This window comes from Crocodylus siamensis, chromosome 6, assembly GCF_052110815.1.
Source record: "Crocodylus siamensis isolate JL-2025a chromosome 6, ASM5211081v1, whole genome shotgun sequence".
NCBI classification, from domain to species: domain Eukaryota; kingdom Metazoa; phylum Chordata; order Crocodylia; family Crocodylidae; genus Crocodylus; species Crocodylus siamensis.
Genome location: NC_143400.1, coordinates 19,901,484 through 19,928,166, shown reverse-complemented (window position 1 = coordinate 19,928,166; position 26,683 = coordinate 19,901,484). Strand labels below are relative to the sequence as shown.

The 26,683-nt window shown below is 51.5% G+C and overlaps 1 protein-coding gene across 10 annotated transcripts in view; it reads right to left on the bottom strand.

Moving 5' to 3' along the window:
* The window catches only part of DLG4 (discs large MAGUK scaffold protein 4), a 47,878-nt gene that overhangs the window by 3,808 nt on the left and 17,387 nt on the right, over window positions 1-26,683 (bottom strand). For 3 of the 10 annotated variants that reach the window (XM_090055580.1, XM_090055577.1, XM_090055581.1), the window contains 16 exons: window positions 14,719-14,883; window positions 9,028-9,081; window positions 8,568-8,618; window positions 8,062-8,186; window positions 7,581-7,750; window positions 6,945-7,081; window positions 6,080-6,254; window positions 5,254-5,392; window positions 4,243-4,399; window positions 3,803-3,905; window positions 3,520-3,652; window positions 2,909-3,085; window positions 1,997-2,033; window positions 680-707; window positions 422-469; window positions 152-253 (listed from right to left, as the gene is read on the bottom strand). In XM_090055580.1, the coding sequence (XP_089911706.1) occupies window positions 152-253; window positions 422-469; window positions 680-707; window positions 1,997-2,033; window positions 2,909-3,085; window positions 3,520-3,652; window positions 3,803-3,905; window positions 4,243-4,399; window positions 5,254-5,392; window positions 6,080-6,254; window positions 6,945-7,081; window positions 7,581-7,750; window positions 8,062-8,186; window positions 8,568-8,618; window positions 9,028-9,081; window positions 14,719-14,883 (1,801 nt within the window). Of the gene's footprint in view, window positions 1-151; window positions 254-421; window positions 470-679; window positions 708-1,996; window positions 2,034-2,908; window positions 3,086-3,519; window positions 3,653-3,802; window positions 3,906-4,242; window positions 4,400-5,253; window positions 5,393-6,079; window positions 6,255-6,944; window positions 7,082-7,580; window positions 7,751-8,061; window positions 8,187-8,567; window positions 8,619-9,027; window positions 9,082-10,384; window positions 10,408-10,832; window positions 11,104-14,718; window positions 14,884-26,683 lie in introns of those variants that run through there. The other 7 variants (XM_090055579.1, XM_090055585.1, XM_090055578.1 and 4 more) reach the window with 6 other exon arrangements.

Sequence of the window (26,683 nt, the reverse complement as noted above, 5' to 3'; positions counted from 1 at the left end):
CACAAACACACCCCAACACGCAGATAGATGCCCAGACAAGCAACAACATGTGACAACACACAGCCCTGCATGCCCAGGCAAGTCACAACAGGGCTACTCAATGGGCTCCCCACCCTCCGGCCCCATTGCTCCCCACCCCAGGGTCACTTACGAGGAACGCAGGAGCCGAACTTGTCGGGGAACTCAGAGAGGAGGTCATCGTTCACCCGGTCCTTGGTGGGGCCCAGGATGATGATGGGGCGGGCATAGTGCACTGGAGGGGTCATGGGGCTCAGACAACCCCTCCAGTGCCTCTCACTCCCAACCCACACCCCCCTGGCCCCCCAACCCTGCCAGTGCCCTCGCATCCCTCCCCGACACAGCTAAGCACCTACTCCAGAGCTCCCTCCCATCCTGGTGCACGCCCTGCCCCACTCCTCACCTTCCATCTGCACCACAGTCTCGTAGCTCAACACTGAGTCTTCCCGGCCTGGAAAAGGTGGGGAGGGGGAAACAAGAGTGAATTTCTCCCCACCTCTGGGAAGCTGGGGGCTGCAGGTCAGGAATGAGAGGCACCGGCAGGATTGAGGGGGGGAGGGACTGTGGGTCAGGAGTGAGGGGCACTGGTAGGATTAAGTGGGGCAGGGGCTGCGGGTCGGGAGTGAGGGGCACCAGCAGATAAAGGGACAGACGCACCCACCTTGTGAGCCCGATCCTGGCACTCGATCCTGGCAGGGAGGAAGGAGAGGCCAGGAGTCAGCCAGCCAGCCACGGGAGCCGGAAAAGACGGGTTCTGGCCCCCGCCCTAAGTCATGTGTCCCTCCAACTCCCTCATGTGCAAAGGTGGCCCCATGCATGTGCACATATCTGTGCAAGGGAACAATTTTCACACCCCAGCCCTCATGTGAAGCAAAACTGCTGGCCTGGTCCCCCTTTGAGCTCAGGGGGGAGTTAGAGAGACATCAAGAATTAAAAAAAAAATGGAAAACAAGGTGATTTTTGAGCAAATAGAAACACTGTTTGCTGCCATTTGCAAATTTCAATCCTTTCCCCCTTTTTTTCCCCTCTGTTTTAAATCCAACTTCTCTGATTTTTTGGGGGCAAATTCCCATTGGAATCTTTTCGTTTCCTGTTGGACAGGGGCGTATTTTTAACCTTGAAACCCAGGGTCTCTCATTCTTTAAAAATTATATTCAATCCAGTTTTTCCGATTCCTTAAAATTCAACATCAGATTAGATCCATCTGTGTCTATGTAGCAATATCCATCCATCCCTGTCTGATCCATCTGTCTCTGTATCCATTCATCTCTCAGTCTATTTCTATTTATCTATATCATTCTATCTATAGCTATCTCTATTTATTGATCTATGTATATCAATCTGTATCTATTGATCCATGTATCAATCTATTTATATCTATCTGTATCTATGTCTATCTATTGACCTATCTCTATTAATCTATCTTGATCTAGCTGTCTCTATCAATCCATCTCTATCTACCAATCTATCTATATCTATATCCATATCCCTTGATGTATCCATATATTTATCTCTATTGATCGATTGATCTATATCAATCTATTTATCTATGTCTATATCTATTGATCTATCACTATCAACCTCTCACTGCAGAGCACAGGCGCTGCTACACCTTTGTCCCCCTGACGGTGCCATCCAGCCTCCTCTGCAAGTCCCCCAGGCACAGAGTCCCCAACTCCCCTGGGTTCTCTCCGAGCCACCCACCACTGTGTCTGCTGGAGATGGGGCTGTAGGGTGCACAGACCACAGGCTAGAGCCCACCTGGCATGCCAATGGACTTATGTGTTATATTTGTATATTCGTGCACACACATGCAAATATGTAGAGACATGCATATGTATGTACATATACACATGTGTAAACACGTATATAGATGCACACAAACACACATATTCACATGTGTGACCCCGCCCCTCCCCATGCAACGCCTGGTTCAGTGCTCAAGGGGACCCTTGTGCAAGCTCCCCCATGTACTCACCTTGGCTTTGAGCCGTGTCCACTCCCGGCGCTCCACCCTGAAGCACACAGCATCGCAGTCAGGCCCCACCCCTGACCCTGCTGTGACACAATGCCCTACTCCCTGTGCCACCCACTCTCCCACAATGCCATTCCCCCAGTATCCCACAATGCCCTGCTTCCCACCCCTTCATTTCATGATGCCCATCCTCCCCGCATCCAACGATGCCACCTCCCATCCCTCCAGCATCCCACAATGCCCCTCTTCTGCCCCCTCACTCCCCCATAATGCCCCCTCCTGCCTCTCCCCAGTGTCCCATGATGTCCTGCTCCCCCAATATCCTGCTTCCCAACCCTTCACTCCTCCAATGCTCTTCTCCTGTCTCCCAGTGTTCCACAATGCCCTGCTCCCCCAAGATCCCACAATGCCCTGCTCTCCACCTCCCTCACTCCTCCATAATGCTCCTATTCTGGCCCCCCACTGTCCCACAATGCCCTGCTCTCCCAATATCCTGCTCCCCACCCCTTCACTACTCCACAATGCCCCTCTCCCACCCCCCCAGTATTCCACAATGCCCTGCTCCCCACCCGCTTCACTCCTCCACAATGCCCCTCCCCTCTCCCACCCCAGTGTCCCATAATGCATCTCTCCTGCCTCCCCAGTGTCCCACAATGCCCCTCTCCCACCCCCTCACTTCCCCATATCACCCCTCTCCTGCTCCCCAGGATCCCACAATGCCCTGCTCCCCCAATATCCCACAATGCCCTGTTCTCCACCTCCTTCACTCCTCCACAATGCCTCTTTCCCATCCCCTCACTCCCCCATAACAACCCTCTCTCATCCCCCCATGTCCCACAATGCCCTGCTCTCTCTCTCTCTCTCTCCCACGAAGCCCCTCTCCTGCCCCCCAGCCTCCAGTGCCCCCAACAGTACCGGCGCTTGCTGGGCACAAAGCCGAGGGCAGGTTCAGGGCCAGGGGGCAGCTCGCGCCGTGCCTGCCACCACTCGTCGTCGCCAGCGTCCAGCACCTGCAGCACATCGCCGAAACGGAAGGACAGCGCCTGGCTCAGGAACCCACAGTCCTTGGCCTTGTCGTAGTCGAACAGTGCCCTACAGACAGTGGGAGGGGTCAGTGGGAAAGGGACCCAGGCATCTGGACAGTTCTCAGAATCCCCCCAACATTGGGAAAGGGACCCAGGTGTCCAAGTAGCTCCCAGCACCCCCAAACAGCAGGAAGAATTGAGGAGGTACAGGGGGATAGGGAGAAATCCCAGGGGGAAAGGGGGCGGCCAAGGGGGACTGAGGAGGTCCTGGGGGGATGAGAGGAGTCCCAGGGAGGACTGCAGTCGTCCTAGGGGGATGGGGGTCCTAGGGGTCATAGGGGGAGGGGGGTCTCAAGAGGGATCAAGGCAATCCCAGGGGGATGGTAGGGTCTGGGGGGTGCCAGTGGGATGGAGGATCTAGGGTTAGGGGGTGGATTGTGAAGGTCCCAGGAGGGATGGGGAGGATTGGAGGGGTTTCAGGGGGATGGGAGGGTCTCAGACCGGACGTAGAAGCCACGCTTGGTGCTGCCACGCAGGGAGGCGCTGCCCGTGCCAGTGCCAGTGCCGGAGCCAAGGCTGCTGCTCATCAGTTGCTCCCGCAGGTCGTGGATCTTGGCCTCGAACCGGCTGTACTCTGGGGAGGGGAGGGGGCGGGGTCAGCTTGGCTCTGCCCCTGAGCCCCACCCTTGGATCCTCCTCCTGCTCCCCCACATCCCTCAAAAGACACCTGCCTATGTCCATTGGCCCAACCCCCAGTTCTTAGCCCTGCCCCCCAACAACTCACCCTCAGGCTTGTACTGGGCCACGATGGTGACGCTCTGCCCCGCATTCTTGAGGGCCACAGCCGCCTGCTCGTGTGTCGCACTGCGCAGGTCCACACCATTCACCTGCCAACGCGTGTGCATGCCTGGTTCGCTTAAGGGGTGGGCGGGCTCACATGCAGGATGCCCCACCCAGCTCAGAAGGATGGGAATTTAATAAAGGGAGCACAAATACCCATGGCTTACACCAGGGCAGTCGCAGCCCACCCGGGGACACCAACGTCCTCACTCTCATGGTTTCAGGGATCACAGAAGCCTGGGCGTCAGCATACCCACCTCGCACAAGGAGAGCAGGGAGCTTGCATGGGAGAACCCCATCCAGGCACGTCCTGATCCTGATGCTAGGGCCCCTCCCCAGGGAATGAGGGGGACAGGGCGGCCCGATCCTGGGTCCCCCGCTCACCGAGAGGATCTGGTCCCCCTTGCGCAGCTCCCCACTGAGGTCAGCTGGGCCGCCGGCCAGGATGAAGGAGATGAAGATGCCCTCGCCATCCTCCCCGCCCACGATGTTGAAGCCAAGGCCCGTGGAGCCACGGTGGATCACGATGCGCCGGGGCTCCCTGTCGGCCACCAGTGTCACTCACGGTGATGGCTGCGTGGCAATCACCTCCCCACACCACCCACCACCATACCCTGCAGCTGTAGCTCAGCCCACCCTGAGACCCAGGCATCTGGCTTGCCTCTCAGCCCCAAAGTTGTTATGTCACTACCACCCTGTGGCTGTAGCTCAGCGTGGCTGACTTGTACCCCCCACCCTGGGAACCAGATGTCCAGGGTGCCCCCCCAATCCCCAGGGGTTGTCACCAGCACCCTGTGACTGTAGCTTCTGGTGGCCAACTGTTAAACAACCCCTGCCCACTCCCGGACTCCTCCCCTCATACACATGCCCCTTACAACCTGCCAACTGTTAGGTACAAGTGGCTGAGCCTGACATACAACCGCAGAGGTGTATGTCAGCCTGTCCCCACCCCCCACCCCGCTACCACATCTGTGTTACAGCACGTCTGTGTCCACCTGTATGGGACACGCCCATGGCCCCCTGTGTCTGCCTGCACCTGGCACCAAACACCTGGACACCATCACTGAACTGTAACTCACAGCACCTACTCGTATCTTGTTGCACACGCCTGTATCTTCATGTCTGCTTGTACCTCATGTTGTAAGCCTGTCCCGCCCTGTCTGCCTTCAGTTTACAGCATATGCCTATACCGCACTATCTACCTGTACCGGTGTCCACTTGTACCTCATGTCATACACCTTTCCCCCCACTTCTCCCTGCAGCTCACATCACTCACCTCTACCCATGTCCACCTGTAGCTCATGGCATTTGCCTGCACCCCTGTGTCCACCTGTGTGCCCCGCCATGCCTGGATTCCCCCTCCCAACCTCCCTGGGAGCGAACCCCTGCCCTCACCTGGGGATGTCCTCCTCCCCCAGCATCTCCTTGGGGATGGGGGAGTAGCGGCGGGGGGACGTGGGCGTCATGGCCTGTGGGTACTCGCTGCCCAGGTAGCTCTGGGGCCCGATCTCGTTGTCCAGGTGCTGGGAGTAGGCTAGGGTTGGGAGGAAATGAGATGCAGCCACTTCTGCGGGGGGTAGTCAGGGGCCAACCGTATTGGCTCCACCCCCCTCCCCTCACCCTGAGGTTGGGGGGAAGGGGAAGAGGGGAAAGGGGTGGCTCACAGGAAGTGATTTCTGGGGCAATGAAGGAGGCGGGACACTCACAGGAAGTGAGGTCCAGGGCAAAATGGGAAGCAGGGCACTCACAGGAAGTGATTTCAGAGGCAAATGGGAGGAGGATTACTCATCAAGTGATGCTACAAGGAGAAAAGTGGGGTGGAACACACAGAAAGTGGAAGTGGGGGTGAGGCTCACAGGAAGAAGTGAGATCAGGCAGGGTGGAAAGAGACAAGGCACTCACAAGAAGTCAGGTCAGATGGGGCAGGGCACTCCCAGGGAGTACTGCCAAAGGCAGGGTGCTCCCATCCACTTACAGGAAGTGATATCATTAGGGGGGGACCCAAGACACTTACAGGAAGTGGTGTTAGGCAGCAGGACATAACAGATCACTCAAAAGTGATACCAGGGGACAGGACACACAGGAAGTGACCTCATTCAAGGTGGGGCATTCACAGAAAGTGCTGTTGGTGGGGGTCAGACCAACTGGGAAAGGGGAAAGGGGAAAGGGGGTGGGGAAGAGCCCTCACACAAGGCGCAGCCAGTAGGGGCAGGGCACTCACAGGAAGTGGCGTCAGAGGCGGGGCACTCACAGGAAGTGATGTCGGGTGGGGCGTAGGCGTCATTGAGGTAGACGCCTGTGGGCTTGGCCACCTTCAGGTAGACGACGTCATACGTGTTCTTGAGCGCAGCCACTGCATCCTCATGCATCACATCCTCCAGGCTCACGTTGTTCACCTATCCACAAGGGGGTGGGGCTGTCACTAGCTCCATCCCAGGAAGCCCTGCCCTCCTCCCAGACCCTTCCCAGCCCCTGGCTTTGAACCCCACCCCTCCCAACGGCTATACCCTTTTCTCTCTGTTCTGCACATCCACATCCCCCTCTGTTTGACCCTTAATCCTGCCCCCATGGCCTGTGGTCTCCTCCCTCTGACCCCTGATCTCGTGTAAGCCCCACCCCCTTTGGTTCTAACCCTGCTCCCTCACCCCATAGCCACACCCCTCACACTGTGGCTCTGCCCCTTCTCACATAACTGCCCCCTTCATCCCAAAGTCCCAGCTTGTGGTTCCATGGCCCTGCCCCATAGCCCCACTCCCAGGTCAGCAGTCACATTCCCTCCACCTTGTGGTTCCATGCACTTATCCTGTGGCCCCACCCACCATCTCCTACCCCTGCCTCCTCACCCCTTAGCCCCGCCCCTTTCCCCTAACCCTGCCACTGGGCCAGTAGACCTGCCCCATTCCCAATTCCACCCCCTAGCTCCATGACCTCACCTCTGTGGCCCTGCCCCCTAGCCACTCAGCCCTGTGCCTCCATCCTACGACTGTGCCCCCCCATCCCTTCCCCAAGCCTGTGTATTCATCCCTGGGGCTTCACCCCCTCGTTTCGTGGCCCCTCCCTCTGGTCCCCTGGCTCTGCCCCCTCACCGCCAGGATCTTGTCCCCGATTTGCAGCCGCCCGTCCTTGTGGGCAGCACCGCCCTCGATGATTTTGGTGACGTAGATGCTGTTGTCACCTGGGATGTGCTGGTTCCCGACCCCGCCCGCAATGCTGAACCCCAGGCCTGCAGGGTCAGGGGTCAGAGGTCACAAGGGGGAAGGGCCTACACAGGAGATAAGGGGGGGAACTGGGGCTGGAGCCCAGCCTTGCAGAGGTCGGAGGCTATGAGAGGTGTGGGGGAGGGGATCAAGGGTCATGGGGGTGGGGTGAAAACTCAGCTCTGCAAAGGTCAGAGGTCACCAGGGCACGGGGGGGAGGAGCTATATAAAGGGCATATAAAGGGGTCAGAGTCAGGGGATGGGGCTAATCCCAGCCCTTTATGGGAGGATTACAGGGTCATGGGGGTGGGACTAACTCCCCAGCCCTGTGGGGGGGGCGGTCAATGGGTCCCGCCAATCGCTCAACCTAGCAGGTGGTCAGAGGTCACAGAGACAAGGTCTGGGGGGCAGAGGGGTCGCAGGTTCACAGAGGCAGAGCCAACCCATGGCCTGGCAGCAGCAGCAGAGGGGCAGGCAGGGCATAGCCCTGTGAGGAGCAGGTCAGAGGTCAGGGGTCAGGCGTACCCTTAGGGCCCTTGACTAGCTTGACCTCAACCGCCTTCTCGGCCAGTGCCTTGCGCCGCATGACATAGAGACGCACAATGGCGCCGGCCTCCTTGAGCGCATCCACGGCTGCCGAGTGCGTCACCTCCCGCACGTCCACGTCGTTCACAAACAGGATGCTGTCGTTTACCCTGCGCATGAGGAGGGGGCAGGGCTCACACAAGGACCTCACATGGGGACCCGCTGCCTGGCATGGGGACCTCACACAGTGACGTGCTGTCTCACATGGGGTCCCACTGCCTCACACGGGGATCAGGCATGGGGATCCACTGCCTGGCATGTGAAAATTGCACAAGGACCCGCTGCCTTGCATGGGGACCTCACAAGAAAGTCTCACTGCCTCGCACGTGGAGCTCAGCACTTTGCACAGGGGCATGGAACAATCTGGCACTAGGCCCCGTCCCCTGCTCCACCCACCTGGACAGGCACCCCCCATTGGTACCTGAGCCTCCCGTCCTGTGCAGCGGCTCCGCCAGGGATGATCTTGGTAATGAAGATGCTGGGGTCATCCCCGACATGCGGGTTGTCCGTGCCACCTGCAATGCTGAAGCCCAGGCCCGAGTTGCCCTGGAGGGGAGCAGAATGGGTCAGGAGTGAGGGGCACTGGCAGGGCTGGTGGGGCAGGGGGCTGCAAGTTGGGAGTGAAGAGCACAGCAGGCGGGGGGGATGGGGGCTGCGGGTTGAGAGTGAAAAGCACCGACAGGACTGGGGGGGCAGGGGGCTGCAGCTCAGGAGTGAGGGGTACCACAGGCGGGAGGGTGAGGGTGGGGGCTGTGGGTTGGCAGTGAGAGAAACTAGCAGGGGTGGGAGGCAGGGGGGCTACAGGTCAGGAGTGAGGGGCACCGTGGGCAGAGGGGCAAGGAGGTGCAGGTAGGGAGTGAGGCACACAGCAGGGCAGGAAGCAGGGGTGTTGGGAGTGAGGGGCACCGCGGTGGGGGGGCATCTCACCCGCTCCAGCGTGATCTCCTCATACTCCATCTCGCCTTCAGTCCCATTCACCTGTGCAAGGGAGAAGACTTAGGGGCATGGCCAGGACCTGGGGGGGGGGGGGGGGGTCAAGTCTTGTCCTGGAGGCAGGGCTTGGACCCCAGAAGGCAGGGTTATGACCCTGCAGGGGGCAAGAGAGCAGAGCCAGGACCCCAAGGGGGGTGGGTCTAAGACCCTAGGAGGCAGGGCTATAGCCTCCTGGCTATAGCCAAGAAGTTAGGGGTGGGCTCAAGACCTGGGGGCAGGGCCAAGGGCCTTTGGGGTGGGTCTCCAGGGGGCAGAGAAATCACTTAGGTTGTGGGGCAGGACGGTGATGGTTGGGGGCAGAGCTCCAGCCCTGGTGGGGGGGGTGGGGCTTGGGGGACTTGACCCTGCAGGGGATGGGGCCTATGCCACCCCCTTCGTTCTACCCCACACTCACGTAGGCTGGAGCCTCCAGTGTGTCCGTGTTCACAATCACAGGCGGCGAATTGGCCTGAGGGCGACACACGTGGGGGGGTCAACACGGCTGGGGGCTCCTGGCCTCTCCCTTGCTCTCACCCCACCCAAGGAACCCAGGCATCGAGGCTTGCAAACCACAACCCGGGGGGCTGCGGGTCAGGAGTGAGGGGCACCAGTGTGCAGCGTGGTGGGGGCAGGGGGCTACAGGTTGGGAGTGAGGGGCACCTGGGTCACTCCCCTGGCAGCCCTTTGTTCCTACCATGCCCCCCACCATCCTCGGCAATGGTAACCATGGCAATGCCATGGAAACAGAAGCTGGGGAGACGGTTGTCACAGCAACAGAGATGTTCCCTACAGGGACTGGATCCTGTCAACCCCACCCCCCCTCCGGTGCCCCTCACTCCTGACGTGCAGCCCCTGGCCCCCCTCACCTTCACCAGGGGAGCAAAGGATGCTGGGAAAGCTGCAGATCTAGAGACACCTCCCCCCACCCCCAGTGCTAGAGAACACAGACGTCCGCACCCCGCACCCCTGTGGTGGTAGGTGCGCGGGTGGAGGACAGCACCAGGCATGGACGAGAGGCTGCACAAGGAGAGAGAGAAAGTGTGTGTGTGTGTGTGCATCCTGAAGACCCAGATCCTCTGTGTGTGTGTGCACACGCACGCACACATGCGCGTGCCTGTCCCCTAGACACCTGGGTTCTGTATGGGGCTTGGTGTCTGTGTGTCCATCAGACACCTGGATTCTAGGGGGTATGTGTGCACATGCGTGTGCCTGTGTCCTCTGGATTCCTGGGTTCTGCATGTGTGTGTATCTGGCCCAGATACCTTGATTCTTGGGGTGGGGGGGGCATGTGTGTGCATCACAGACACACACACTGCTCTGGGGGAGGCCCCCTGCTGGTGTGTGTGGTGTCTCTGCACTTGTGTGTGTATTGTGTGTACTTCCATGGGTGGGACCACTCTGAGCCTCCCCCAACCCCCCATCCTGGGACACACAGCTACACAGATGCAAGCACTCACACCCCTCGCACCCATTCACACAACCACATGCCCCCGGCCACCGCTCAAAGCCAGCATTAAGCCCCACTGCACACACATTCACACCCCGAGACCTGACACGCATGTAGAACCCAGGCGTCCGGGACACACACCCCCACATTGCACCGCACAGAAGCACAACACACGCCTAAGAGAAGATCTTACACACAGACCCCAGGCAGGCATCTGGTACACGTACACACACACACACCATGAATACACACACAAAAACAACTATACACAGATGCACACACGCACTACACAACAGGTGAACACAACACAACTAAGAGATCTCACCGCCACCACCCAGCTGGGTAGAACCCAGTTGTCCGGGCTCCTGCCCCCTCCCTTGACACAGGGGGACATGTTGAGGGCCCTGATTCTTTTTGGGGGGCACTCATCCTAGCCCCCGCAACCCTAATGCCTCTCCCTCTCGACCCACAGCCCCCTGCACCCCCCGCCCTGCCGATGCAGCTCACTCCCGACCTGCAGCCCCCTGCCCCCCCAGCCCTGCCAGTGCCCCTCACTCCTGACCCGCAGCCCCCCTTCCTCCCAACCATGCCCCTCACTCCTGACCTGATGCCCCTGCCCCCCATGGCTGTATAGATCCCAGGTGCCTGGGGGTCCCCTCCCTCTGCCCACCCCCCTCCCCAAAAGAGAACCCAGGCATCTGGGTAACCCCCCTCCTCATCTCTATCCCCCTTCCCTGTGCTATGGAGACCCCAGGGGTCTGAGCCCCCCGTACCGGCCCCCTGCGCCGCCGCACGGAGCTGAGGAAGCGTCGCCCCATCTTCCTGGCGCACCAGACGGACACGAGCATGGCCCCGATCCGGCCCCCCCCGCCGGGAACCCAGGCATCCAGAAGCCCCTCCCCGGCTGGTGGGGGGGATAAAGGGGGTGGGGCTACAGGCGGGGGGGGGGGCCGCCTCCTCTCTGCAGACACTGCACCCCCGCACCCCTGCAGTGCCCCTTACTCCCGACCTGCAGCCCCCCAGTGGTGTCCCTCACTCTCAACCTGCAGCCCCCTGCAATGGTGCCCCTCACTCCCGACCCACAGCTCCCGCCTCCCGTGGTGCCCCTCACTCTCAACCTGCAGCTTCCCCAATAGCACCCCTCACCCCCAACTGGCACCCACCCCACCCCACCCCCCACTCTCAGGATGCCTGGGTTCTCTCCCTGCAGTGAAGGGGGGGGCACCCTCCGGCAGGGGGTGGTGCTGACAGCCTGGATGCCCGGGTTCCCCGCCCCCTGCAGCTGCAGCCCCGCCTGCGCCCACCCCAGGGCACCCAATTGCTGCTCCCTGCGGCAGCTCTGCGGCCTTAAAGGGACAGGAACCCTTTTATTGTGGGGGGTTTAAATGGGGGTGGGGCTTGGGCCTGGCCTGGCCTGTGCACCCATATCTCCTCCCCCACTTCTGCTGGCACATGCCCTCACATGCGTGTGCAGGGCCTGGGAGTCTAGACACCCCCCCCCCAGGCATCAGGGACACACACACACACACACACACAGAACCCAGGTGTCCAGGACACCATTTACACACACCCCCTTGGACAGGGACAGTCACATTGACACACATGCATGCGCCACTCCTCACACCCTCCCACACAGCTCACCATCGCTGGTGCCCCCAGACACACACCCTGACACTGGGCAGAAGGCTTAGTGTGCCTGTCAACACTCCCAACACTCCCAACACACATGGCCCTGGGACACCCGTCAACACCCCCAGAGACATCCCCGCACACCCCCATACAGCTCCCTCCCCTTGCACACCCTGACACCAAAACACACTCCGGCAACAACCCCAGACACCCCTGAACACAGATACTCCTAGACACACACAACAACCCCAGCATGCTTACACATCCAACAACACCAGACACACACACACACACACACACACACACAGAGGCCCCCAACACCTTCAGATAGACACCTGGACACCTCTCCACACCTCACAATCCTAGACCACCCCCCCAACACAGATCCCCCTAGAGACACACCCACCCACCCACCCACAATGACCCAAGATACAAATCTAGGTACACCTAACCCCCCAGATACACACTCCAGCACCACTACCACCCCACGCACACACACATGCACCTCAACACCCTAGACACAGATGCACACAACCCAGTGCCCCCTGGATGATACCTTACAACCACTCCAGACACCCCACAATATGCATGGACCCCTATAAACACTCCCTCCCCATGCCCCCAGACTATGCAACACACCTAGACACCCTAACAACACCCCCCCATGCATACCCGGTGCCCTAGACACAGCTGTACATACCCCAGACATGCAAACAACCCCCAGACACTGGGACACCCCCCAACACAGAGCAAACAGCGCCCCCCACCACTACCCCGTCACCCCAAAAGCCTAAAATACACCCCCACAACAACCACCTTAACAGCCCTAAATGACCCCTGGATGCACACCCCATACACAACCCCCTGATATACCCACACCCTAGATACAGCCACATACACTCCAACAATCTCCCCTGACACATCCACACACCTCCCAGACACTCAGACCCCCCCAGACACTTCCCAACACCAACACACAGCCCTGACACCCACACACACCCTGACACTCCCAACACACATACTGCAGACACCCTGCAACTCAGACACAGACACCCCTAGACACATGGACCCCTCCACACACAGCCCCCTCAATGCCTCCCAGCCAGTCCAACACCCTCACAACAACTTCACACATACACCCAACACCCTAAGGGACCCCCTTCCAGACACTCAAACACCCCCCAACACAGATCACAGACACCATAACACCCCCAGATACACCCTCACAACAACACCACACACACACACCTCAACACACACAGGCAGCACTAGAGACACCCAAACACCTTCAATATAGATCCCAGACACCCCCAACACTTCCAGACAGATACCCCCAACACCTCCTGAGACAACCTCACCCCCCCAACACACACAGGTACCCCTAGAGACACCCAAACACCCCCCCTACCCCTCCAGACACACACCCCGATGCCCCCAGAGAACAGCCACACGGATATACCCCAACACCCCATGTACCCCACAACTCAGTCCCAGGCACCCTCAACACCCCAATAACCACCCCACACACACACACAACAGCCCCAGATAACATCCATAGACACTAACACCCTTTCACACACCACCACATACCACCCAACTTGGCCCCAGACACCCTGGACAGCCACAGCACCCCCCTCCCCTGACACCCCTTCCCATTTCCCCCAACACCTCCTGGACGTGTCCATAACTACAGGCAAATGTAAGACAGCCCAGACACTCAGACCCCAACAACAACCCTGACACCCATGTATGCACCCCCAGATGCATCCCCACACCCCTCCAGACACCCCAACACCATCATGCAGGTCCCAGATACCCCCAATAACACTGATACAATCCTTCATACACCTCAACACACCCATGTAACACCCAGACACAGCCACACACCATCCTAGACACTCCTATATAACACCTAGATACCCACATAAGTCTGCCAGATGCACCCCAGGCACAGACACCCAAACACACCCTGTAACACCGAGATGCACCCCCATATAACAGCCAGACAGCCCTGGACATCCCAACACCACCAAGAACAACCCCCGCACAGGCACCAACATCCAGACACCCCCCTGCACCTCCCAATAACACCAAGACACAGCTCTCCATTCACCAACACCCTTATATAACATACAGACACCGCCAACACTGCCACAGCACCCCCCATATGACACCCAGGCACACCCTCATGCAAGTCCTGACACAGACACCCACCAATTAACACTGAGATACCTCCTGCACACCTAACACCCACATATAACACCCATACACCCCAACAAGCCTCAATAATACTAACACGCTTCTCCACACCCTCCAACACCTGCATATACCACCCGGACACCCTCCAATAACACCACCAATAGTTCCTTCTACACCCCATATAACACCCAGATACCACCCCCCAGCAACAGATACCCCCCTCCACACCCTCATATACCACCTGGACACCCCCCATCACCTCCCAATAACACCAATATCCCCCAAAACCCCCCCACCCCATCTAACACCCAGGCACACCCACACCCCCACTAACCAAGATACCCCCCTCCATCCCATATAACACCCAGACACACCAAGGCCCCAATAACACCAATACCCCTCCACACCCCCAACATTCCCAAATAACACCCAAACACACCCACAACACCAAGATACCCCCAAAACCTCCAGTAAAACCGAGATAACCCCTCCACCTGCTCATATCCCATCCAAACACCCCCCAACAATATTCCCAACACCCCCATATCCCCCAATGCCCCAATAACATCAACACCCTGCTCCACACACCCAGTAACACTGATACCTCCCTCCACACACCCCCATATACCATCTAGACACCCACCAACACTCCCTCCACACCTCCAGTAACACTGATATCCCACTCCACACACTCCCATATACCACCCAGACATCCCCCCAACACCCCCACTCACCCCCAAACACGCGTGTGCAAGGGCCGTGGGTGGGGGAGGGGGCGGCGGGGTGGGGGGGTGCCCCTCGGGCGGCGGGGGGCCCCGGGCCCCTGCCTACCTTCACGGGGGACACGTGGGAGTGAGCTACGTAGGCGTGGATGCTCTCGATCGGGGAGAGGGTCTTCTCCGAGACGTGGACCAGCTCAGGGGCCTTTACCTGGGTGGGCAGGTGGGCCGGGCTCTGCTCCAGCGGGGGGGAGTCCTCATCTTGGTACCGGTACTTCTGCAAGGCACGGACCCCCCACCAAAGTCAGCGCCAAGAACAACTCCCCCCCAGCCCAGACCACCCCCCCATCCTCTGCCAACACCCCCCTCCCAAACCAAGTTCCCCCTGCTAAGACCCCCCACCCCATGGACCCCCCAGAGTCCTTGTACCCTGGTGGACCCCCCCCCACACAGCCACAGTGAAAAGTGACTGCCAACAAACCAAACACACCCTAGGACCTCCCCATCCCTATATGCCCCACCAGGCCCAGTGCCCCCAATTGGACTCCCCAGCCCCTGTAGACCCTTCTGCACCCCTATAGACCCCCCAAGACCAGGGCACCCCCAGCTGGACCCCCAAACCCCTGTACACTCCCCCAAGACCCTCCCCCCATCCCCTATAGACCCCCCCGGACCACAATGACCAGGCCAGATGCCCCCACAGGAACCAAGCACCCCATGCAAGCCCCCCCATCCACTGTACACCCTCCAGGATGGCCCCCCAACCCCATATAGACTCCCCCAGGACCATGGTACCCCCAGCTGGACCCCCACCCACCCTGTAGGCCCATTCAGGACCACGATGCCCCCCCAGAGACTGCTCCCACTGAGATCAGGATTCCCCCCCCACCTCTGGCCTACCTAGCCCCCAACTCCCCAGCTTCCACCCATGTCAAGGCAGAATACAGGTGTCCCCTGGGCCTGGTGCAGAGTCATTAAGGTAATGAAGATGCGTAATTAACGCCATGGCATGTGTATGTATGTGTGAGGATGTGTGGGGGGGGCCTGATTCTGAGTCTAGTGTGGCTTTTCCAGGGAGAATTTCAGGGAGGGATTGCTATGGGGGGCAGTTAGCTTAATAAACCATCACCCACACCCCTGCTGGTGCTCCCCACTCCCAACCTGCAGCTGTCTGCCCCCCAGCCCTGTGGGTACCCTTCACTTCTGACCCACAGCCCCCTGCCTCCTTCAACACTCACCAGCCAGACCCCACTCCTCTCCCAAAGTTAGGAAGAACCCAGGAGAGGCAGGGGGCTATGGGTCAGGAGTGAGGGGCACCAGCAGAGCTGGGGAGCTCTTGCCTGCCCCCCCCCACATATTTTCTGTGTCTCAGCAGATTAAACCTCCTAATCCCTAGTACACAAACATGCTGGGATTTTGTAAGGACATGGATCTTGGCCCAGATAATCTCCGCCCCCCTCCATACCCCTCCCTCCCAACCCACAGCCCCCTGCCCCGCTAGTGCCCCTCACTCCCAACCCACAGCCCCCTGCCTCCCCATTTGTGCCTTTTCATGCCCCCTCCAGTGCTGTGGTCTTCCACCCCCAACAGTGCCCCCCCTGACACCCTCACATCCCTCAGGCAGCACCAATTCTTCCCCCTCACCCCCTCGGAGCTGCAGTCCTTACAACCCCACTTCTCCCCCAAAGCTGCGGTCTTCCGCACAATAGTGCCCCCATATCTCTCTGGCTCCTTGAGCTGTGTTCTTCCCCCCACCAATAGTGCCCCCAACCTCTCCTCACACCCCATGTTTGTCCCACCACAGCTGTGCTCTTCCCCCACAACAATGCCCCCTGTCCCCCCTTCACTCCTACTTCTGCCTATCCAGAGCGGCAGTCTTCCCCCCAACAGTCCCTCCGTACCCCCTAGACCCCCCCCAGACTGACAGCTGTGCTCTTCCCCCAACAGTGTCCCCAGTCCCCTCTTGCACCCCCACTTTGACACCCCCCAATCTGTGGTCTTCCTCCCTAATAGTGCCCCTAGGCCCCCCTCCCAGCCACATCGCTGACCCACCCCCTGGGGCAGTACCTTGCACCCGAATACGAGTGAGAGGGTCCGGTTGCTGCAGACGACCTGGCACTGGCAAAGCACGGGGGCAAAACACCCTGGCTTACGCGCAGGGGGAGCTCGGCTGGCCACCCCCATACCCACTGCCCCAGGGGCCCAGCCTGGCCCCAGCTACCCCTCCCCTCTGTTGCCCCAGCAAGGGGGGAGGGGGGAGGGGCAAGAAGAAGCCCCCCCCTCCATGCCCCCTATCCCAGGGGCCCCAGCACCCCCCTGGCTCATGGCCTCCCACGGTCCCACTGGCCTGAGCCCTTTATCTGTCTCCTTCGTCCTTCTCTTGATCCCTCCTCTCCATCCCTCCGCTCCCCCCCCCATCACCCCCCCCCCTCCAGGCCCAGGCCTGGCCAGGAAAAGCGCTGAGCTGGGCATTTCCCTGGCGTTGCCATGGCAATGGGGCCTAGTGGTACCCAGGCCCCAGTGAAGGCTGAGTGGCCACCAGGGGAGGTTGGGGGTGGGAGTTGCCACCCTAGGGGGTGCTGGGGGGGACAGACAGGTTGTTACCTCTCCAGGAGGCAGTAGACCACAATCTAAGCCCCAGTAAGGCATTGGGGGTCCTCTGGGGGTACTGTGGGACGGGAACTGCCCCACTAGGGAGCGCTGGGGGGGGGCCAGAGGGGTTGTTGCCCCTCCACGGGGCAGTAGGCCCCCATATAGGCCCGAATTGGGTACTGGGGTGTCCCCTAGAGGGTGTTGGGGCATGGGAGGTGCCCCCCTAGGGGGTGCTGGGGGAATAGAGGAGTTCTTGCCCCTCCAGGGTTCAGTAGGGCCCCATTTAGGCCCTAATAGAGCGTTGTTGCCCCTCCAAGAGGCAATAGGCTCCAATGCAGGCCCCAGTAGGGCACTGTTGGTCCTCTGGGGGCACTGTGGGGTAGGAAATTCACCCCAGGGGGCACTGGGACAGGCAGAGGGGTTGTTGCCCCTCCAGGGTATTGGGGATCCTCTAGGCAGTGTTTGGAGGTGGGAGTTGCCCCACTAGCGGTGCTGTGGGGATAGAGGGATTATTGCCCCTGCTGGGGGCAGTAGGCCCCAATATATGCCCAAATGGGGCACTGAGGGTCCCCTAAGGGGTGTTGGGAGGTAGGATTTGCCCCCCTAGGGGGTGCTGGGAGGACAGAGGTGTTGTCACCCCTCTAGGGGGCAGTAGGCCCCAATATAGGGGGGAGGAGATAAGTCAAGGGGGTCTAGCCTCTTTTAGTAGGGAGTTGCTCCTCCAAGGGGTGCTGGGGAGTTTTGTCCCTCTAGGGGGCAGCAGGTGCCAATATGGTCCTGATCCTGGAGTAAGGGGGAGAGCATGGGGCCCAGTCCTAGGGGACCAGCTGGGGCAGGGGTCTTGTTCCCAGTACTGAAGGGGGAACCCACTGGTTCTAGAGGGCTTTGGCCTTAAAAAGGGCCCGATCCTGTGGTGGGGGGTGGTGCTCCTACATACCCTCCCCCCCAGCTAGCAGCTGGTGCATCTTGGATTAAGATTTAAGCCCCGCCCAGCAAGGGATGCCAGGGCTTATCTGGAGTCTCAGAGCAACCAGATTATAGGGGATGAAGCCCCATGGTGCCACTCCCGCCGTATCACGTCCCCCATTTCAATTCACTGCCGCCCCTACCCCGCCACAGGGGGGCACCTCCATCCCAGATGCCTCTGAGGCAGGCCAGGGTTTGAGAGTGGAGGGGGTGACCCCAACTCTGAAGACCCCTCTCCTTACACAGAGTCATAGATTTGGTGGTTAATTCTACCCCGCTCTCCCTCATCATTCTGTTCTCCAAAGGGAAAATCTCTACATGGCTGTAGAATCTATACACTGTATAGGTGTGCATATTGATATATCGATTAGATATAGCAATACGCAATTCCATATAGCCGTGGTATAGATGCATTCAATATATACAAACGTCCACATTAATTATAAATCGACAGATAAATTATACATAGATACAAATAGACACGTATAGAGAGAGAGAAAGAAAGAGAGAAATAAATATATAGAATATAGATGTATAGACACCTATGGATATAGACTAGATAGATTAAATGGGGCATAGGTATAGGTAGATATAGACATAAATATACTATAGACTAGATATAGGTCTAGATATAGATAGATTAAATATAGATACAGATAGATATACGTGATATAGATATGGATAAATATATACAGGGATATAGACATATACATGGATATAGACTACATAGATGAGATATAGATTAAATATATGTATAGGTGCAGAAAGATTAAATACAAATACAGATAGATATAGATGATAGATATCGATAAATAGGTGTACGAATATAGAAATGGACAGAGTAAGCAATAGACTAGATATAGATAGAGCGAATATAGGTATAGATGTAGACAAATTGAATATAGAGATAGCGATAGATTATAGATAAGAATAACTATATATATGGATATAGACACACATATGGATATAGATTAGATAGATATAGATACAAATCAATTAAATATAGGTATAGATCTGGATAGATTAAACAGATACAGGTAGATACAGGTGATATGGATAAATATATGTATGGATATAGCTATAGATATATGGATGCATGTGTGTATAGACATATATATGGATACAGACTGTGTGTGTATACACTATACATGTGTGCATGTGCATATATGTGGATATAGATTATATGCATGGAGATATATATATATAAAGATATATAGATATCTATATCTATATAGTCTACAAACACACACTGTAGATATGTATTTAGCCTTCTTACTACGGCAACAAAATTCTAAACATGTATTAAATATTCTTAATTTATATGCACAGCATATTATTCCTGTGTATTAATTCTTAGTATCCCTAAAATATTCTTTCTATGCAAAACTCATTATTAATATGTTTTTAAGCCCTCTTCATATGCATGGAACAGTCTTAATAAAATACGCACACATATTCTTACTTGTCCTAAGTTTAAATCGTCCCGGGTCTAATTTAGTCCAGTGCTGACAAAGTCTCTTCCTTCACACTTGCAAAAGTCAATTCCTTATTTACTGGATTGATATGCCACATCTCCCACCAAAAAAGGGCTCAGGGTAGCTTATAATAAAATCCAGATTCCCTTAGAAAATAATACCCCTATAAAATAAACGCCAGCTAATATATTAAGATAAAATAATACCTAAGAAAACCAGTCCCCAAACAATGAAGCAATAAGAATGTTTTTAACCAGCTGGATTTTACACACACACACACACACATACACACACACACACTTATAATTCTAATATTATAAAAGCCTAAGTCTGTCTGTCTGCCTGTCCGTAATGCTTTATTTGTGCTCTGACTGGCTGTCTTGGCAGCCAATCAGAGTGCCCTACACAAACAGGGACATACAGTGGAACACCGCTATGACAGTGGAGGTACAGGGGGACGACAGGGACCACAGCGCTGCCACTGGAGGTGACTGGCCCCACCCCCCGGGTCTGCTCCTTGGTGCCAGGGGCCAGTGCCCCCCAAACAACAGCCGGCAGGAAGGGGAGGCAGCAGGGAACGGGGGAGGGAGGGGAGCAGGAAGGGGATGCGGGGTTACTGGTGGCTGTGCCCCACTGCCACCATGAATGCCACCATGGTCTTGGGCCTCGGCCCCGACCTGAAGGGGGGGCGGGGAATGGCCCAGCCCCAGCCCTGGTCTGAAGCAGCAGGGCAGGGGGGAACAGCCCTGGCACCAGCCTGAGGGGGCAGGACACAGGCCTCTGTCCCCACCCCCCTCATTCTTGCTGGGCGATTGACTTGTGTGTGTGTGTACACACAGACAACTGGATTTTATACACACACAATTTTTTATTTATATATGTGTGTATATATATAAATATAAATTATATATATATGTATATATACAACATGATAAGTAATTATATATGAAGTATAGTATAACGTGTGTGTGTGTGTGTGTGTGTATATATATATAGTAAAGTAAAATACATTTAATTACATGTAATTGCATAAATTATTACATATCATTATATATATATATATATATATATATATATATATATATATAACCTGCCTGCATGTAATATCCACATTATGTTATAATTATATATTACAATACATAATATGATATATTATTATACATTGTATTATAATATACATTATGTTATCGTATCTTTTGTTATATAATATATTTTAATTATTATATGTTGTCCCTGTATATATATAGTTATCTATATAGATATCTGTATATTCCTGTATATATGATTTCTAGGGCCTTTGGGTTTATTTCATAGACATTAGGGCTGGAAGGGACCTCAGAAGATCAGCGAGTTTATATTTTTTAATTTTTATATGCTGTAACTATATATAGATATATTTCTGTTGGTATTATTTCTAGGCTTTGGCGGTTTATACGTTCAAATGCACAGGTTTAAAATTCAAATAAAAACCTTTTAAGAAACCTCAGACCTTCACCCCCGGGGCTCTCCTTTCAAGTCTTGAACTCCAAACTAATTAATTCACTGATGACCTCATCTGTGGGTTAGATGTTAAAAAAAATTATTTCCCCTTTTCTAACATTTAACATCTAACTTCCAACTTTCTACCATTTCCAACTTTTTTCCCCATTATTAACCTAACTGTCCCCCCCACCCCCGCATTTTTCAAGGATCCTGTTTCTCAGCATAACCCAAATATTTTGATTTTAATTCACCATCTTAATTGGTCTGAAACAGCAAGTGCCCATGATTCTTGGCTATTCAGGGATGTGTTGGTCATGCCTGATCCAGGAGCAGGATTTATGGCTCTGATCATTTCCGTTTTAAGGGAAGTGCCTTCATGTTTCCCTGTCTCATTGCCCGTTTCCAGAGCTTCCCATTTTGCTCCCCTGGCTCCCGCCCATTTCCAAATGTTTGAAAAGAAACCCTAAAAAAAAATAAATAAATAATAATTCTTCAACATAGTAAATCACATGATAAAATACCAAAAGTGGTATGAAAACACACGCTCCCTTTTCTCCCTTTTTTTTTTTTTGGATTGTGATGATTTTTTGTTAAAGAAAAAACTATTTATTTATTTATATTTTTGAATTTCCCATGGTGCTAAACAGCCAGTCCCTGCAATTCCTCATGGAGAATCATCTAAAATACCCAATTTCTTTACACATTTTTTCCAAACTTTTCTAATCATCTAAATTCTTTTTTATTAATTGATTTTAATTTCTAGTTTCCCACCCCTAATTTCTAATATCCAGCTTATCATTTTCAAAGCTCCATTTCCTAAGTGTTATTTCCTTAGCATCCAAGATTTAATTTCTAATTTTCAAATATCTAATTTTTAAGTTCCATGTTTATTTTTAATTTCTAATTATTGTATGTATTTTATTTTCCTAGATCAAATTTCTGTTTTTAAATTTCTCATTTGCCAAGATCTAATTTGCCATTTTTATTTCAATTGTTTTATTTCCAATTTTCCAAAACCCATTTTCTAACTTTGATTTTCTTCTTTTCCGATATCTGAGTTCTAATTGTTTTTAATTTCTTATTTTTCAAAATCTAAATTTTCTATTTTTAATTTAATTTCCAAGATCTAATTTTTATTTCTATTTTTTAAGTATTTTATTTTCTATTTAAATGTATATTGGTTTATTTTCCAAGATCTAATTTCCCCAAAATCACATTTCTAATTTTTAATTTAATTTTTAAATGCCTAATTTTCCAAAATCCATTTTCTAATTTTTATTCTTCCTTTCCAATATCTAGTTTCTAATTTCTTAATTTCTGCTTTTCAAGATCTAAACTTTGTCTTTTTCATTTCATTTTCCAAGCTCTACTTTATAATTTTTATTTAGATTTATTTATTTTCCAAGATTTAATTTATAATTTTCAATATGTAATTTCTATTTTATATATATTTTAATGTCTAATTATTTTATGATAAATAAAAACAGAACTAGTAGTTTAGCCTAAAGGGGAGTGTGCTGACTCTGGGACTGTAGAGTTGCAAGTTCAAGCCTGGGTGAGTGCCATGGGTCCAGGAATATTTTATTATTATTTTGTATTTTAATTATTATTCAGAAAGCACTGGGATTGTGGGTTCAAACCCCAGCTGGGGTGGAATGATCCAATGCTTAACCATGATACAGACAATAAGGGATAGAGATACGTTCATAGAATTCCTTAAAGAAACTCCACCACCCCTCTGGGTAAACCATGTGAGTGCTCACCTAGTTATCCAACTTAAACCTCCCTTAAGTTGGAGCCCATTACTGTCTCCACCTGTGAAGGAGAAATGCCCTGCACACCTACAGGTTGGGGGATGACCTCCTCAGCAGCTCAGTGGCTGACAGGGATCTTGGAGTCATAGTTGACTCCAAGACAGACATGAGCCGGCAGTGTAACGAGGCCATCAACAAAGCCAGTCGCACCTTGTCGTGCTTTAGCAGATCCATGGCCAACAGACCGAGGGAGGTGCTGCCCCCCCCATGCGGCGCTGGTCAAGCCGCAGCTGGAGCACTGTGCCCAGTTCTGGGCGCCGCATGTCAAGAGGGACACGGAGGATGTGGAGAGGGTTCAGAGGAGGCCACTCGTATGGTTAGTGGCCTCCGTGCAAGGCCCTACGAGGGGAGGTTGAGGGATCTGGATCTCTTCAGCCTTCGCAAGAGACGGCTGAGGGGAGACCTTGTAGCAGGCTGTAAGTTTAGCAAGGGAGGACAACAGAGAGTTGAGGAGGCGCTTCTTACCAGGGCACCCCTAGAAGTCAGTAGGAATAATGGGTACAAACTAGTGGAGAGTAGATTCAGGTCAGACATTAGGAAGAAGTTTTTCACCGTAAGGGTGGCCAGAGTCTGGAACGGGCTGCCAAGAGAGGTGGTGCTCTCACCTAACTTGGAGGTCTTCAGGAGGAGGCTAGATAGGCACCTGGCTGGGGCCGTCTGACCTCAGTTCGTTTTAAGGGTCCCTTTTGACTATAATCTATGAATCTAAGAATTTTATTTCCTTATTTTCCAAGATCAGATTTCTATATTTTTAATTTCCAATTTTCCAAGAGCCATTTTCTAATTTTTATTTTCTTCTTTTCCAATGTCTAGTTTCTCATTTTTTTATTCCAACTTTTTCAAGATCTAAACTTCGTCTCTTTTTAATTTAGTTTTCCAAGATCTAATACCAAATTCCCCAAGATCTAATGTCTATATGTCTAATTATCTAATACACGAGTTTGAATTTCTCAGTATCTCAGTCTATAGTTTCTGCATTTCAAAGGTTTGATTTCAATTTCCAAATTAAATTCTCTTATTTTTCATTTTAATTTTCTAATTTCTGAATTTCCTGACATCTGGTTTCCAATTATTGTCACACTTTTCCCCCATTTGAATTTTCAACACACACATTTTTTTAAATAAACCTAAATATTCTGTGTGTGTATGTGTATATATGTATGTGCATATATTGTGTTTGTATGTGTCTGCATATCTAGTGTGTGAATGTGTCTGCATGTAACTATATAATGTATGTATGTAAGCATATATATGTGTGCATGTCTATATATGTGTGTTTATGCATGTGTATGTGCACATATGTGACTGTGCATATATAATGTGGGTATTGTGTGCATGTGTGTGTACATGTATGTGTCTGTGTAATGTGTGCATCTATACACACACACACCCACCTCCCCCACAAATATCCTCTATCTCACGTACATACATTGATTTAAAATATATATTACAAGAAAAATAAAAGTTTAAAAAGGTTGATTCTTATTGAATGGCTCCTTCCTGTTATAATTCCTTCTGGCTTAGCCTCTCTTAATGGTCCCAAACTGGGACATTTTGGTTTAATTTTTTGTTTAATTATTTATGAAACCTAAAATGTATTTAAAAATACCTTACTGCAAATTAGTTAGCATTTCAACTTCTACTTGTAAAACTAGGAAGTCACTGCTAGCATGGATTTTAAATTAAATGACTCGAGCAATTAAGAAATGTTGATTTTATTAGAAAACAAGTCAACTGCTACTTCCACATCTACATTCAATTAAATTAAAAATGTGAAGGTCAAATTTAAAGATCAACTTGAAATTCATTATTCATTAAATTAATATTTTGAATTTTAAATTCAAAAGGAGATTTAAGTAACAATTACTATGTGATTTTTAAAACAGTCATCCAACACTATTTGCAGATTTCCATGAACTAAAACAAATGTACGAATGTCAAATATTGAAACAATTACTCTGATGCAATTTCCACTTTAAATTAGATTAAATTAACAGTTTAATGTCAAATCTTTTTAAAAAAATTAATCCAATACTATCTCCATATTTAAGTTATATTCTCTTAACAGGGTAATGCCAAACTTTCAAAATACTAATCCAATCTCCACATTAAATTACATTAAATAAATAGATCAAGTCTTAAAGCTGTTAGTCCAACCCTATCTCCATATTTAAATTAAATTCAATTAACAATTTAATAGAAGGGAGTCAAAATATGAATCCAGTGCTATATCCACATTGAAATTAAATGAACATTTTGATGTCTAATTTAAAAAATATTACTCAATTTCTAGCTCCGTATTTAAATTTGAATAAATTAACAGTTGAATGCCAAACTTTCAGAATATTAATCCAATAGTCATATTCAATTAGATTAAATAGGTTAAATCATAAAATTATGAACCCAGTGGTATAACCATATTTATAGTATTAATTATATTTATATTAATAATAAATAGTTTAATAGTAAATTTTCAAAATATGAACCCCAATAATGTAAATAATATTGTAATAATTAATGTATATGATATAATATTATGCTGTATATAATATTACATTAAATAATGTGATAATATAATTAAAGTAATACTGTAATAAATATATAATATTAATACAATAATAAGGTAAATGATATATAATATTAACCCAATAATATTAACTCCAATATTAACTTCATGATTAAATGAGCACATTGCTGGCAATTCTAATTGTTAATTTAATTAGAAACATAAAAGTAGAAAATAAAATTAAATGATGTTAGTTAATCAAACTATATTGTATTAATCACATTGTAATTAGATTCAATTAATGGCACAATTCCAAATTTTCAAAACATTCCTCCAACCCTTTCTCCACATTGAAAGTAGATTAGTTTAGCAGGTTTTTGCCACAATTTTCAAAATATAAATCTAGCACTCTCTCCTCATTTAAAATATTAATACCTTATTTTAAAATAATTAATCCCATTTTTAAAGTCTTTTAAATTATTTTTTAAATCATTAATTCAATGTGGCCTCCAGCTTTCATTGAAATTCATGTTTTTAAATATCGAATTTAAAAAAAATACATTGATGCACTGAGATTTCTCAATTTAAAAGAAATTTTAGAAGTGGATACATTAAAATTTAAAATAATAATTTTAATATTATTTTCATGCAAGATTTAGTACCTTTACATATAAAATAATGAATTAAATGTTATTTAAATTTAATATTTAATACATTTAAATTCTTATATAATAAAGGGCTTAGTCCACCTGTCTGTCTGTTTGTCACGCTCTTGGAGCACTGTGATTGGTTAGTGAAACAACCAGAGTGCGGAGTGCCACCACGATGGTGGGGAGGGAGTGGGGGGCTGCCAGCATTGCTCCATCCCCACCGTCATGGTGGCACTCTGCCGCCTCAGAGGAGCAGGGCCAAGGGGGAAGGAAAAAAGTTTAATCAATTAAAAACCGTTTTAATTAAAAGAAATCCCTCTGCCAACACAGCCCCTTTTTTAACTAAATTAAATTCACAATTTTTAAATTTTATTTAACCCATGTCTAATTGCTTAGTAGAATGCCTGTCTCCCAGCACAGGACGACTAATGAGGTTAATTTAATGAGACATGGGGGAACCTGTACACGTGCGTCTGTGTATGACCTCACCCAGAAAGAATCTGACATCACCTTCCTGCGACTTGCCTGTACTTCCTGTCCCATTCGTGACCTCAGCAGGAAGAACAGAACTGAGTGAAATTCAAGGGATTTC